Here is a 17220-nt window from a genome sequence, read left to right as displayed (position 1 = left end):
CCGACCCAAAAAAGCACGCAATTATTATGACAAAAGGTTAAAAACGCTAAACCCTATAAAAAGCAAAAAATAACTTTTAACACTACGTAAGTACCAACTAAAGCATGTCAGACTAAACTAAATTTTGACGTGTCGGGGGACCGCTTTTTACCTTTAAAAATACTACATTAATCAAATGATACCTACTTAATTACAACATTCGTATAAAAAAACACGTATCTAAACAAAATTATATAAAAAGTTATAAGAAGTATATATAATGTAGTAGTATATAATTACTTCTAATGTTAAGCTAATAAATTAGAGCGGTCCCCCGACACGACAAAATTTAGTTTAGTCTGACATGCTTTAGTTGGTACTTACGTAGTGTTAAAAGTTATTTTTTGCTTTTTATAGGGTTTAGCGTTTTTAACCTTTTGTCATAATAATTGCGTGCTTTTTTGGGTCGGGGGTTTTTTAAAATTTATAATTTAATTTTATAGCTTTACGTACTGTTTCTCGGTTTCACCCATATCCCGAAGGAACTACTTCTCGCACTGGGATAAAAAAGTAGCATAACCCGATGGTTGACTCATCATCATCATCATCTCAGCCATTGGACGTCCACTGCTGAACATAGGCCTCCCCCTTTGATCTCCACAGATACCTGTTGGAAGCGACCTGCATCCAGCGTCTTCCGGCGACCTTTATAAGGTCGTCTGTCCACCTCGTTGGTGGACGTCCTACGATGGTTGACTGGCAGAGAATAATGTGTCGCAGCGTAACACGACGCCGTCACATCGTGTGCATTAGTTTTAAGCTGTATATAAAATATGAATAAGTACCTATGTACATGATTTACTGTTACAATATTTATATACAGTATTAGATAACTGGGTTAAATAAATAAATAAAACAAATATGTATCTGGTTCTAAACTGTGTGCCTTTCACTTATTTTTTTAGTTTTGACAGTAATGCCGGGCAGACAGACAAATTTACTTTTTCATTTATATCAGTAAGCATTAGGCATCTGAACTCTGAGAGCACAATTAGTGGTATTTAATAGCTGGCTATTGTTTGTGACGCATTATTCGATACCATAGTGTCAACTGCAATATTTACCAATGTATAACCATGTGTAGTTGTTTGTCAAATTAATGGGACCACGAAAATATGCAGAATGATACTTACATGTAGGAATATGTATGGGGTAGGTGATGACAGCTTAACTCATCTTTAAATATTTTATAAATAAGTTTACCCGCTTGTGTATTTTCTAATCATAAATAACTTTTGCTATGCTTGTGTACTTATTTTCTAAGAAAAATACAAGACCCGTCAGGACGTAACTATTTCTATGTCGTAGCGCAGATATACGTGAGACACAATTGATTTTCTTTTGTTTTATAATTAGCGACATTCAAGAGAGATACTAATTTCATGTAAATAACTTAAGACAATTTAACTGTAAGGATACAATGAATAAACATACATGCTTAAACACAAAACTAAATTCCTTATCGAGTCGAAAATTAACCTCAACCATAGCTGACCAATATCAGATTGTCGTTGCACCCAGCAGTTCGGTGGATGTAATTTTAAAAGGCCCTACATAACAGCGTTAGTTAGAAGTGACAACTTAATTGGGTCGCCATCTGGCCAAGCAAGCTGTATGTGGTATAAAGCCGGAGCAATGCGCTTTATCAAATTGGTAAATACGTCCTTATGGAATGTAAGTACCTACCTATTAAGTTATTGGGATAAGAAAGGAAGGTTTTGAAATATATAACGATGTTACAGTGGGTAGTGTTTGGTGCCATTTTATTCTGTCATATTGACAGCAACATTGGGTGTATTTCGAATACAAAGGTGTTAGTGTTGTTGTAATTAAGTTGAACAGCTAGAAGATAACAGGGATATGTGATTATATGATTTTAGCTATTAAACGAATTTAGCGAAAGTAAACCTGTAATGTGTACTTCGGAATTTGTGTAAAATGAGTGCTGCTCGTGTTTAAAATAGAAACATGATACAATATAATAATTCTTTGGTATAAAGAATTAGGTAGATTATAATTTTTAAATACTTAAATAATATCCAGGATTTTTTTTTTATTAAATTCTGACATTTATTTCTAGAGCATTCTACTTAAAGACCGATAAAATTGAACAACTTTTCCGCTACTAAGATCGAATGACATCGCACGATTTTTCAAGATTTTTTACTGCAACAAGAATTCAGCGCAATCTAAAATCAGTTGGGAGCGACAAGTTAATTGGCTTTGCTGTCTAAAGTAGGGGGCAGTGTGTCATGTTCCAACTACTATTGCTTTCTAAGGTTAATAATAGATGTAGGTACTATGTTGTTTAAAATCTAGACACAGATATTTTAATTATGTTTAAAAAAATGTCCGACGTACCTACAAAGAAAAATTCTCTCTCTCTCTCTCTCTCTTCTATTACTTTTTCATGATAATTAAAAAGTAAGGATTTTTTCAGCGATTTAATAACTTTATCTAATCTCACTTAATTCCACTTCAAAAAACATTTAATTACGAAAACAAAACCTAAGCAAAATGTAACTCTATATCACTAAACCCAGGTCTCAGAAATGCTTTGCAAACGCGGCTTAAGAAAACTAGTCCAGATGACAAGAAAAAGTGCTCGTTTTACTTTCTTTGTGGATTTATCCAGGGCGGCGCGCAAGGTTTTTATTACAATAAAAAGATACTGTCAGCTTTTACTCGGAATGTCAGATAAAAAAAGAAAGAAAAAAGCTACCAATTCTCGAACATTTGCCGAAAACGGTGGACGTATTCCAATTTCAATTTTCATTCGCGCCATATTGAACAAGTTACTTCGCGTTGCACTATTCTCAGTTCATGACCACGCTCGTATGAAATTTTACCGAATAGTCCGAATACCATGATTGAACATGCGACAACGCAGCAAAACGTGACAATGGAGGTTTTACTGCAATTTTTAGAGACTAGCTTGTATAAAAAATAACAAAATCAAATTACTTTTTTTTTTTGTAAAACCCAAAATCATCAACAATGGATACCCAAATCTTTTATGCACTGATAGTACAGTACTGTATTACTGTTTAAACGATAAAAATATATGACATAAAATTTGACATTCCCGCAGATTTTTTTTACCTATAAAAACCTCTTTCTCTTGCACCTCAAAATAACTCTTCAAAAATGATAAAACAGCATTGCTGTTTTATCATTATATTATTGTTATTTTTCATGTAGGTAATAAAAACAATCTCATTAGAATCGATCCGTTTTTAACTATGAACGCTTTAAAAAAAATCTCTCAGTCACACCTGAAAGGCTAGATTTAAAATTAAAAAAAAAACTTTTCTTACCTAAATGACAGAAAAAACACACCAACGCCGCAAACCACATCACGATAGTTTTATTTTTTCACATCATTAGGGCAAACGCACTCCTTTATCACTTATCTTCATTAGTAGAAGTTCACTTTAAATTGTCATCGCCAGTCACATTCACTATTCACCCGGCACAATGGATCTGTGAACAAACAACATTGTCAATTCAGATTTTTCTTAGAACCAAGTTATGGAGCTTTAGAGTACCATACTACAGACTTTTAGTTGGCCGATAGTTTGTTTGGGCTCAGAAGGCAGTTTGAAGATGTACGTGCATTACAAAAGATCAGGTAAAGATTAAACCGGCTTCTTCTTCTTTCGTGTCGATGACATGTCATATTGAGACTACACTATGTCAGCCCAATATGCCCACAGCGAGAGCACGGTCGGATGCGCTCATCAAGTCATCAGTATAAGTAAGATTTACGTTAAAAAAAATCGGCCGACTGTTTAGTCTGCAGTGTGCAATTTACACTATTATTTTAAAATAAATTTATTTTTGCGGCATTGCAAATTCTGACTCATCATTATGAGCCATTTCAAAAATTTTGCGATACCAAGAAAACACACAATGGTTTGTTGAAATGAAAATCGTTTTCAATTGTTGTTCCCGAGATAGAAGTATTTTATTCGATTCTTCGTTTAATCGAATAGAATAATGATGCGTTGGTGTAATATCGGGTTACGTTAGCTGTTTTACAATGATTATATAGTTGTCAGTGAATCTACAAACAATCATTGTTATATAGGTATATTTTACTAGCTTATAACTAGCTTATAGATATAATTAGCAAAACGACTAGCTTTTCAAACAAAATTGTATTCATACCCTAGTAAAAATCCTAACTGATTTGAACAGTTGGGTAATTTAATTGTTTTATTGCGCATATTTAAAAATCTAAGTTGCACACATTTAATTACTCAATTTAAAAGAGATGTCGCACTTCTCTATGAATCATTGAGGTATAAGAAAAAGATTCAGATGAGAGTTGTAACACTTTGCTCAGAAGCTACGGAGACGTGTGAAAACGCGGGGTCCAACTAGTTTCTCATAAAACACACTAACATTATTCATGATGAGTTAACTTCGTATTATCCTACTCGCTACAAAAGTTTCTGACTCAACGCAACTAAAGTTAAAACTTAAGACAGCTTTGCTGTTTAACGTTGACTATCATAATCCTTAGTGTTCATTATTGTGTTATTTTATGTGAAAGCAAGATTGTTATTCACGCGGAGAGTATACCTACTGAGTACTTTCTATTTAATGATGAAACTTATAGTTCATGTTGTTTGTTTTCTGGACTCAATTTGTTCACAAGGTAAAGACGTCTATTCTACGACACCGGGTGAGCCATATTGTGACTTGGCAACTACTGAGTGATCTTTTTTTTTTTAAACGACAATAATCATCAAATGATCCCTGCCGCTGTGGGTTAGCAGCGGTGAGGGAGTGTCAGACTTCTTACTGACTAAAAACCGTCGTGTTCCGTCGTAGGCCTTTTATGTACCAGGGCCGAGGTAACTCTTTCGAACAATCCCGCAGCTCCGACTACTGAATGATCTCAAGCTTACACATATTAAGCAAATGTTCTTTAGGTAGTAATGGTCCACTTATACATAATTTTTAATCAGATATTTTTTCATAGGTGGCCATGAAATCTGTCCGATTTATCTCGCCATTGCATTTGCGGTTACTCTCGTCGCCATTTTGTTTCAGGTCACGGACGTATGTGGCTTTTTTAACAGTTTATTTACATTATATATCAAATTAAAGCCTTCAGGGTGAACATGTGGTTATTTGGCCCTGAGGCAGTCAACTGTGACATCAAAGTGCACATGCGAACATGACGCAGTTTATAATGTGGTGGGTATCGAGCAATGAAGGTACACATAAGTACACTTTATATAAATATTAGTTAATACTAGCATAGTAATAATGTTATGACTGTATATTTGATTTTCTAATTTATCATCCTATCACCTATCAGATTTCTTCATATCACTACGGAGCAGCTGCTGTTAGTCAGAATTGTTCATGGTATTAATGCTAATATGGCTGCTTTTTATAACATGACATTATAAATAAATGTTGCTTTTTAACGTAAAAAAATCAATCGTCCATAAACCATAGGTACGTATGTAAGAAATAAGACATCTAAGACGATGCTCTCTATCAATGGTAACGATTGATTAAATCAACATAACCCATTCACTACGGAGTTCGTAAGACAAGCTAGGATCTAGTAACAATACACTTTACAAACTTGCTGGTTGTTCATGAGTATAATACGGCTGGGTTTGCTGTTAACATATTGCCGCGTTTCCAGCAATCGAGTGAAACTTGCCGGTGACACATTTAATGCTTTCGCAACCAAATTGGACCGGACGGGGGTGGGAACTTTTGTTATTGGTGTGCACGTTTCAATGCGCTTTGTTATGGTTCGTGAAGAATATTTAATTAGGTCACGGATGAAAGAAAAGCTTAGAGCACATATTTTCATATAGTAAAATGCCCCTGTAGTAATGACATAGGTACCTAAAGAATAATGATGAATATCGATGACAAATTATGTTTTTCTTATGTGTCTTTTCATTACATTATGTTAAGAGACTCTCAATAATGTATTATAAATACTTACTTACTTAATACTTCTTTATAAATTGGTCCTGCTTAAGTAAAAGATCGACTATCCAATAGTGAAGCTCCCGTCGTACCTACTATGTAAAAACACCGCAAAAACATCTGAACGAGCAAGAAATCACAACAATTAAACAAGTGCACAAATATCATTCAAGTTGTCATAACAACAAATAAATAAATACAAATAATAATAAGAAAGTAAGAGATACTCCAGCGGGGAAAGTTCCAAGTTCTTTTATTCATTGTTAACGAAAGTTTTACTAACTTATTTCCATTTGCTTGGTGAAGCGACAGAGGAAAAGTTACCGACTGGCAATTATATCCGTCATAGTTAAGCCGGACGAACGTAAGGAATATAGTTAGCAATAAGACCTCTGTAGACAACGGTGTCTATGCCAGTTTGCTATATCTTTGTTTAATACGAACAAACAGAACCCTTTGTACCTTTCAATATTGGTTAAACCGGTATGAACTGGTAGGTACAAACATGATGATTGGAGAAAGTTGGTTGTAATACAGCAGCTTATACCTCTACATGAGAATTATATCATCATCGTAATTTTTATCTAGGTGCGGAAAGAAATTTTCAAAATCGTTATAGCTGATCTAAATTTTACCCCTTACAAACTCCGTAGAAATAGACATACACATCTAGGTATATTACCTTCAATCTACAGGGAACTGTGGCTGATAGTCAACTATCTCCCCAGTACGAGTAATTCATTTCAACTTTTATTTAATTAGAATTAATTAAGAAGCCCCGCAAACCACGCGTGGCTAACTAATTCCGTTCACGTCTCGTGTCCAGAGAAACGTTCTGTAGTTAATCCCACTACACATTGGACATAATAAACATATAGGTTTTCTTTGTCTTGGCTCTCTGCCCAGTCCGTTTACCGTAAAAAGTTGGAAGTACGCTCATTACTCTGCACAGAAGCAGATGTTTTGTGACCTGATTATACGTAAAACCGAATGTAGTGGGGTCCGAATGGAACCTACTGCTCATGATAAATCTTTTGATTAGAGACTGAAAAAAACACACTAACCTTCGCTTGTGGTTTCACCCGTGTTCCAGAAAAACTACTTATCGTACACCCGGGTGTGTATCTTATATCGTTACAGGTTCAAGTCCTACCAATTTTTATACAAATCAGCCGTTCTTAAGTTATGATAGTGAAACTACTGACCGTCATTCATCATCATCCTCAGTATGTTTTCTCCTTCCATAATCTTCTATCTGCCGTCACACGCACTCACACTCTTTCTAGGTATATCGACTTTTATACACACACGACTTTCTTTTAGGTATATACCTAGCTAAATATGTAGATGTCTTATTAACAAAACCAAAGCATGCCTACTTAATTAACTTGTTATATTTTTAGCCAATGGCATATAGAGATTCCCAAGAGACGCCAAGTCGCATTCTATCATGCGATCCCAATACGTGTCGTGGGACGTGACATGGTTTTTAAGTTTTGTTTCTATAAGATTATGTTCTTCGAAATATTTTTCTTTCATAATTTTATTTTTTTAGCAATGAGACTTCGTTGTAGGTGGTGATAATTGGATTGTAAGTTTACTGGAATTGGTACATAACAAGTCAATCTTTCTTTTATAACTGGAATCAATGACAACCAAAAAAAATACAAAACTATGTGTGTTAGCATATAGAACAATTGAATTGTCTGTTTGCTATGGAAAAGTAAAACATTTTTAACAAATGGAATATTTTTTAGTTCATGCATGCGTGGTACGTTGTCCAAATAAAAACTATCTAAACTTTCAGTAGTAAGTTATAAATGCTCTGAAGGGGTATTTGAATTTCACACATAAAATAAAAACCCCAAATTAATACAATAATTGTTCTATCAGCCAATGACATGAAGTACATGTAGAAGACATACCACCATACAAGTATACCGATAACCGATTAGGTATCTAGAAATTGAGAAAGGAAAAAGAAAACTAGCCCGAAAAAGGAAAAGGTCACTTTTTATCCAGCTGCAATATTTCCCTCGCACGCAAGTGAAACCACTACTCTAACAATCACCACTTTTCCAATAAGATACAACATAAGTGCAGTAACACATAATCCTCTTTCACGACCAGAAACGACTGATAACGACACGGAAATCTGCAATACCGATGATCTTAGTGAATCAATTACGCTAATTAAGGCTTGGCTGCATAATTTCGAGAGTATAAACATCAAAACGTGTTAGATCCATGTTCAAGCTTCGCTGAGTGTGTGTTAATGCCTTTGATCGGGTACGGCACGGTTGACTGTGGGCACGGCAGTAGCTCGGAGCTCTTTCACTCGGAACACATTCACGTTTGTGTAATCAAGCCTCTTGTTTTATTTTTGGCGGTGGTGCGAATATAGGACAGTGTTGGTGGAATTCTGAGGCATAGTTTTGACCTTAAAAGTTTTTTTTTGGGGGGGGGAAGTTTCCGGAAATATTTTTTTATTATTACTTTCAGTAAGCGCATCTTGCAAAACACTGGTACTCAGCTGCGTCCAGTCAGACTGGAAGCTGACCCCAACATTGTTGGAAAAAGCCTTAGTAGATGACTTGCAGTCAGCGCCAAATAACTTTGCATTTCCGAAGTTAGCCATTAAGTAAGCACTTAATTCATGTGCAGTAGTATTATTTTTATTTCTTTCAGTTTTGCAATTTTCTAGGTATATCTTAGACACCAATGGCTGATAAAAAGGTGAAGGAAAACATCTTGAGGAAACCTGGACTATAAAGTCTGAAATCACCAACTCGCATTGAGCAAGCGTGGTGATTAATGCTCAATCCTTCTCCGTGTGAGAGGAGGCCTGTGCCCAGCAGTGGGACGATAAAAAGGCTGTAACAGTAACAGTTCTGCAAAACCAATAGTGGTCAAGCAAAGCTTCTCAACCCAGATCTTTACGAACAAATGAATCGAATCGCTAACTTTATAAATGCAAAATTATTCAGAGAATATTTTGTTTAGGTACAACTTACATTTATAAAATATTTCGTATGGAATTCGTAATAATATAATAATGGCCAATCAATACCACCTATAGTAACCAATATTCATAAATCTGTAGCGAGCTCATCAAACTATCCATAATATATCGCGTTTCAATGTAACACACGCTATATTCAATAATTTATCATTCTGTACATTATGTTAATACAATAAATAAACTATGAGCTTGTAGTATATGACACGGACACAACCGTAGTAAGTCGGTAACCATTATGTAACAATTAAAATTATATATGACGGTAACCGAATGTTTGGTAATTCGACGGTGACATAAATTATAGTGTTGAAGATAACGGCTTTATTATTTCTTTATTGACCTATTTCATAGTAAAAGGAAGAAGAGATTTAATGTTCATTATAATATAACAACAAGGAGGAGGGAGGTCAGGCAGGGCAGTCGCTTCTTGTAAAGCACCGGTACTCAGCTGAATCTGGTTAGACTGGAAGCCGACCCCAAAATAGTTGGGAAAAGGCTCGGAGGATGATGAGGATGATATAATATAACAACAAATTAGTAGGCAAAAAATAAACAAGATATCTTTTCACCATATGTGAATCTTGAAAAGTAGCTCTACATTTCCTATTCGCCAATTTTCATCATCAATAAGTCTGATCTTTCATATACCAGTCTTACAAAAAGAACCACTTACCATAAGAGACATATCAACAACTATAAACTACAAAGAAACTTAAGAAAGAACAGAAAAGAAAGCAAGAAGAACTAACTAAAAGAAACTCCAAGTAAATTCACGTTTGAGTAGCTACGTAAGTAGGTCAATAAGAAATCAAAAGATTAAACATATATCGTACACCTAGATCTAAAAGGGGTTAACCCAAAAATCTAGTTTTTGGAGCTATGCATACCATCAAAATCTTTAAACGTATACCAACAAATCAGATTAAAAAAATATTTTCTAGCTGCGTACAAAATGCATTTTTCTATACAGAACACACAAACACAGTGAGTAAAAATTCGTGGTGGCCTAGTGGGTAAAGAACCAACCTATCGAGTATAGAACCAACCTATCGAGGGTGTGGGTTCGATTTCAGTTCAGACAAGTACCAATGCAACTTTTCTAAGGATATCTTGGACACCAATGGCTGATAAAAAAGTGAAGGAAAACATCTTGAGGAAACCTGGACTATAGAGGTATAGTCGTGAAATCATCAACCCGCATTGAGCAAGCGTGGTGATTAATGCTCAATCCTTCTCCATGTGAGAGGAAGCCGGAGCCCAGCGGTGGGACGATAAACAGAGTAATCAGTCTTTAGTATTATCAAAAAAAAAAAAAATTGAGTTAACCCTCTTTAGATCTCGGTGTGCGATATATAGGTTAAATCCAAATTCAAACACCAACAAGGATTATGTTTCACTATTAATTAAATATTTAATGGAAATCAATACTTATTAATGAAAATCATTGTCAACGTTAATTGCAAATGTGTATGAGATTTAATTTAATACGAACTGTTGTCGAATGTATTTAGTTAAGTCGATAATTTGTTTGTTTTTTTAATTAATTTCGTTGTTACTATAAATAGTGTGAAATTTTTCATGCTTAATTGGGGCTGGAATGTTGGTTTTCTACAGAAATAAAATAGAATAAGTATATTTTGATTTTTGCTTTGGGTGGGAAAATTGACGTGGTAAATGGAGCCACAGAATATGGAAGAGAAGTAACTATAAACATACTTGTTTTTATACATAGTTCTTATATAAAATATTAGGCAGTCACCTCTTATCAATATAATCCATAGGTAGCTTTAATACGAGAACGAGTTACTCGTACTACTTGTACTCAAAAATATTACTTACCTCTATCCCTCACTCTATTTTACAAGCCTCAATAAACTACGAGAAATATCAACACTACGCATAACAACGGGGCGTTAATATTTTTCCCATCCATGGCAATTTTCCCTCACAGCAGGTAATATTACATCGTAGCGAATAGGTAAGGTGATATTTTTAGGAATTTTCGTTTATGGGTTGACATAAGAACACTCATATTAAGTGTATCTAAGGATAAGTACATTATAGTGTAGTTATATGGTTTCCATACAAAGGTAGGTACTTTTTGACTAACTGAACGGAGTTCTAACTAGGTACTAGTTAGTAGCAATGTAGCTGCATATCAGAAACGAATCTATGCTACGCCATTCATCTCCCTGCGACATTCGGAAAAGCGCCTCAAAAGGCACGAATTCTGTAACGGTCTCAAAGGCATTAAAACATTCGACGATGCGTGCCTTTTAATCACACTTGCGGCCCTTTAAAACCATTCCATACGCGTTTGTGCAATCACCGTCACAGAGGAAATCTGTATCAGCTCTCTAGAGCCTTCAATCAGAAATCCCACGTTTATTATCTAGAAACTTTCCGTTCCCATGATACGGAAAAATATTGGAAAAGTTAGACTTTGTAGCTGAGTGCTTTTCGAGCACCGAGTTACACATCCCCGTATAGTCATTACGCGAATACGTATCGTAAAAGGGCAATAGTCGTAAGGGAACATGAAAGTAACTTAATTTCATAAGATAAGAAAAATGACGCAAAATGTTATGAACAAGATCGTATAATTACGCTGTTTAAACAACACAATGCCTTTATGAGCCACTGAATTACTTTAATGGCCCTCCGGCGCCTTTTGCTTATGAGACGTTTAAAAGCTAATTCTCATACGACGATGGTTCGTGTATTATGTACGCTGCGTAGAATTTCCAATGCGAACATTTTCAAAGAAATAATCCAGCGACTGAGTTTCAAATATAAACCAGGTTTTCCCGATTGATTTAAAGCAAGCAGATAGTAATTTATCTGCGTTTAGGAAGTGGAGAAAATCGAAAAGGAAACTAGACAATTTTTGTGTTAAAAAAAATGTAGTCGTCCGTCGTCCGCTTTCCGATCGCCGTAGTGGGCGGCAGTAAAAATTTTACGCTTCGGGAAAGCGTTTGTGCAATCAAAGCGGATTGTGCTGAAAATCTAAGCTAAGCCGCGTTAAGCGCAGTAGGCACCAGGAAAACATTTCGCCCCGCCTGAATCCTATTACTGATTTTTAAAAAGGTTTTACGAATGCCAAGTGTCTGTTTGGTAGACGTCTTGTGTTTCGCTAATGCTATCGTCAACTTAAAATAAATTTCGCGAAGGATAAAATCTGTCACTTGAGATCTTAATTACGTATTCATGTCGATATTCGTGGATAAGAGCGCTTTGGTAGGGATATTTCGTGGAATTACATTTTTGTTTGTGAAAGATACTTGTATCTAAGTTCTATGTTGATTTTTCTTCTTTTTAAACCTCAAACATTCTTCGCACGTTTTAAAAATAAATAATGAATTAGGAGGTGTAAAAGTAAGTTTTTCAAACATTTTTAGTTTTTTTTTTTGCAAATATTTACAAGACGTGACTGTAAGACGTGCATGTCAGTCTAGATTTTTAAAGCTGTTTTTTTTTGTTTCCAAAGTATACTTAAATGTACAAAGTCTTTAAAAATTATTGTATGTACAAAAACTAAATCAAATAAACAGATACCTTGGCAGCTATATTTTCTGCCTCGTTACAAAAACGAACATAAATGCCGAGAAAAAAGCAAAAAACCTTTCGCGTTTTCATTAATGATGCAAACGATTTACATTATAAAATTATATACCGAGATATTTCCTATCAGTTAGAATAATAACCCCATTCTTTATTTTATTCCCAAAGCAATATATAGAAATTGAAAACATTTCAGAAGGGTATCGATATATCTAAGTAGTTTTAAGTTGAAATAATAAATTATATACTGTAACTGGTTACAATATCTATACAAAGGTATAAAAGAAAATTGTATTAGTCACACTACTTATAACTCAAGACTGGCTGAACCGCTTAAGCTGAAAATTAGAAGGGACACAGGAGTTTTAATCACAATCTAACTATCTTGGGACACGGGTAAAACCGCGGACAGACTAGTTAAAAATAATATGGGAATCATTTTGTTTTATTTTTACACTCAATCGGTACTACTACTAGTGTAATGTGATAAAGGATAATTGTGTATATATTATGTAGGTATAATATCGTATAAAAAAAAAATAGCATGTATTCACTATCTTGTATCCTATAACGGAGGCGAGTTCGCAAAAATGCTCCACGAGAGAATTTCGTTAAGAACTTTCAAGGGAAAATATTGCTAAAATTAATTGGCTAAGTGAATTTCCCAGAACATCTCTACCAAAAATGTCTTCCTCGAAACCATACGTCATTTTCCTTTTAGGAATAATTTACTTCATTCAGGAAAAATGCTTAAAACAACGATTGTATTAATAAAATATGACGGCAAACAAATATGCTATCATTGAGAATATAAAGGCGTGATAAAATGAGCGTGCTGAAACCCACAAAAAAATTTTGGCAATTGGCTCCAGAAGAAACGGCAGTAAAGTCTGACACTCCCTCCCACTGTCCATCATCCTCCGAGCCCTTTTTCCAACTATGTTGGGGTCTGCTTCCAGTCTAACTGGATATAGCTGAGTACCAGTGCTTTTCAAGAAGCGACTGCCCCATCTGACCCCCTCAACCCAGTTACCCAGGCAACCCAATACCCCTTGGTTAGACTGACTCCCTCCCGCAGTCCACACGATGATTTCCCAGCTCAAAAAGATTACATAACACACACTAGTAATAAATCAGAAACAAAAAAACCAACACATCTGTAACAAAATCCCTTCATTTGAACACAAATTCTTATAACTGTCACCCTCGATCGAATTTGAGGCCAAAACAAAGCTGCGTGGAGCGTTCTCATTATATTTTATAATGAGGTGCCTCAACGTGCGCCATTGCATGTAACAGGACCCTATAACTTGACGATACTTCACAGTGCTTTTGGGGCTTACAAAAATACGAATGTATTTATTCAGACAAGTGAAATTAGTACCTACCTCGGAATAAAAATGCGGTGGACTACACTAGAATAAAGTAAGCTTACGTTTTATTTTGTTGGTTTTTGAAATAGGATTTTGGTCCACTTGAAGGTTTGGTCTAATTACCAGTTTATATAAACACAACAATGTAGGTATGTATAGTTTCTAAGAGTGAAAGCACATCTTGACTTAAAATCGTAGCACCGACAAAGCGTCGTGTTTGTAACAAGATTGCCACGTTTGAAATCTTTGTTATAATAATATGTCTACCTATGACATACGTAAAGCAAGACTCTTACGATGATGATGAACTGCAATCTCCTCTAAGCAGTGAAATGGCTTTCCCAACAGCGCTTTCACACCAGCTTATTTTCCGATCGAACGATAGCGCGAGGAAACCCGAACTAACTGTACGGGTGTTTTCATTCTTAAACAATTGACTACTCTCGAATCAAAGTCGGTTGAGACTAGAAAAACCGAGCGAAACATGCAATACGTCCCATTGGGAAAACGCAGTAACGTAAAGCCCATATTCTGAACTACCATTGTCGCGCATACATACATATCGGGTGTGTCGTTCATAATCACATTAAATGAAATGCGTTAATATACTGGTTAATATATGTCGATTAACACAAAGGAAAAACAAACATAAACAAAAATAAAAAAATGAATTTTTCGAACAAAGTAAATAAAATAAAAATGTGCGAAAATTAAAACACCATATACATGTCAGTCATTACAAACAACTGAAATTCTCCCTTGAAAACTGACAGATGTCAACTGATCAAAACAGCCGATACTCCTAACTTTATCTCTGCTTTACACATGATGTTGTAAATTATAAAAACGAAAAATGACTCCTGTGGCTAAACCACTGAATGGATTAGGTTATTTTTTTACAATTCGCCATAGAATATCATAAAGTATATGTGATAGGATTTAATGTGATAAGGTACGACACACTCTGTATATGTAGGTACGCAAGACAGCAAACAATTGACAACTATCGAATCAAACTTTGACAGCTGAGACTCTCTCGCGCGTAGAGATACCTAGCTGAAGATATGCCAGTGAGAAAACGCAGTAAAATTAAGCCTATATTCTGTACCTTACAAAATCTCAATATCAAAAACTATTTATTCTATAGGTCATAAGCAAACATCTACGACATTATTATTTCCGGACACAAAGAGACAAAATTGTAACACCAATGATTTATCGTTGAACATGATGACGTAACCGCTATCGGCTATTTCATTTTATTGGTTACAATAGAATTGCGCATTTCTCTATTAATCTAGGTATATCTGCTGACTAGCTCGTTGCCAAAAGCTAGGTCACTTGAGAGGAAAAAAAAACAGCCGGTATTGGTTGTTAAAAATCTACGGTGCAGTATGTAGTGAGGTATCGGATAATTTGTGTAGGCTGAAGAAGAAAAATTTTGTCGTTACGGACAGTCAGAAGCAAGATAGTATGAGAAACAATCTTATAAAGGGTATCTATCGGGTTGCCCGGATAACTGGCCTAAGAAGGACAGATAAGCAGTCGCTCAATGTATACTCCACCATGCATACCAAAACACTGAGAGTCAGCTTTATCCGGCTAAGACTGGAAGCCGACCCCAACATTAAGAATTTGAGAAGAGCCTTGGCAGATGTAATGTGAGAAAAAGAAAAATAACTTCAAGATAAATTAATTAACATCAAAACTAATCAACATTAACTTACATTAATATCATCTCAATAATGTAAGTATATCAATATTTACAAGCTCGCATCATCTTGTGTACTAAGATTATGTCTATCCGTTTGTATGCAACACATAAGCTTGGTCTCAATGTACCGACATTAGTGCAGCTAAGCCACTATCAATAGTACAATATTAATCGGGATACAGATAATGAAAGCCCGGTGCTTTGCCCACTAATTGCATAAATCAGACTAACACGCAGTTAATTGCTTTGCTTGAATTAATGATGGTAGAAGTATTTGATGCTTTGGAATCTAAACTGTGTCTTTTGTACTTGAAATTGTGGATTGATTGATCGATTTGATTTAAAATGTGGTTACAAACCATACGGTCCAAGAATTACAAATTAAAGTTACTTTCAGACATTAATTAATTCAAGATCGATAATTCTCTACAACTAAGACATTGTAGGATAGCAATAAACGCCTCTGTTCTTCGGTAAAAAGCTGTGTGATGGCAGATTTTCATTCAATGATGTGCCTCAAAATAACAAAATCAGTGTTAATTATTACCGCAGCAACCATCACAAAACCCGTGACACGCAAATATTTTACGTAAACACACCCGTGCTACATTATGTACTCAAACATCACATTTCCTTTGATAGTGCAGTCATTGAAGCGAAAAATACGGTCTAACCTCCGAATTTTTTTACTGTGAACCGATTTGCATGAAATTTTGGTATTAGGTTCATCTTACCCTTAACTTCAAAAGTGAATATGATTTGAACTCCGCCACCCCCCCTGGGGGGGGTTGACACCCCTTCTTTGGGGTGAATATTTTTTTTGCAAAATAATCTCGGATATCGATAGAAGACCTAATTTTAAGCTAAAGTTGTCTTTAAAGTTTAAAAAAAAATCCAATACTTTTCAAGTTATTGGCAATTGAAAATTCCCAATTTTTCACGTTTTTCATCGGTTTTTTGCAAATATCTCCAAAAATATAGGTTTTATCGAAAATTTATAAAGAACAAAATTGTAGCAGGTAAAACAACGAACAATTTGTTTTTTTATAAAAGGTCCTAAGTGCAATATTAAGCTAGATATTAAAGATCAAAGCCGTTTTTTATTTTGTCTGAAATTTAATCGACGTAGTTTATGCCATCTATTATTTTAGTAAGTTGATCAATTTACCAGTTTTATTATTTTCCGGTGACATATATACACATTACAATAGTTGTGACTCTTTATTATACTGCCTACTTTCACATTGCTCCAAATATTGACACTCCGAAGTTTTCAGTTACTAAGTAGAAAAAAATATGACAAGTTTTTGGACCGTAACTCCTTCAATTTTCATGCTATCACAATTTATAAAAAACCACTGTAAAAGTAATTAAGAGAGCTACAACATCCATCATTGCAATATATAGTAAAGAACTTTTTTCTAAAACGGTGAAGGGTTAAAGTGCTTAAGAGAGGCTGTGATTGCGCTGCCACGCGCTCTTTAAACAATCATATCTCCGTCAATTTTTGTTCGACAGAAAAAACAAACAAACCAAATTGTTTG

General features: G+C 35.0%; 1 protein-coding gene across 1 annotated transcript in view; it reads right to left on the bottom strand.

The window, feature by feature from the left end:
• LOC124637124 (hemicentin-2-like) overlaps positions 1-17220 on the bottom strand; it is a 97365-nt gene that overhangs the window by 77528 nt on the left and 2617 nt on the right. The window contains exon 2 of the mRNA XM_047173467.1: positions 3357-3522. Within this exon, the coding sequence (XP_047029423.1) occupies positions 3357-3396 (40 nt within the window). The 5' untranslated portion in view covers positions 3397-3522. The remainder of the gene's footprint in view (positions 1-3356; positions 3523-17220) is intronic.

Source organism: Helicoverpa zea, chromosome 15 (assembly GCF_022581195.2).
Source record: "Helicoverpa zea isolate HzStark_Cry1AcR chromosome 15, ilHelZeax1.1, whole genome shotgun sequence".
NCBI lineage: Eukaryota > Metazoa > Arthropoda > Insecta > Lepidoptera > Noctuidae > Helicoverpa > Helicoverpa zea.
The sequence above is the reverse complement of the archived record's forward strand: the minus strand, read 5'-3'. Positions and strand labels throughout refer to the sequence as shown.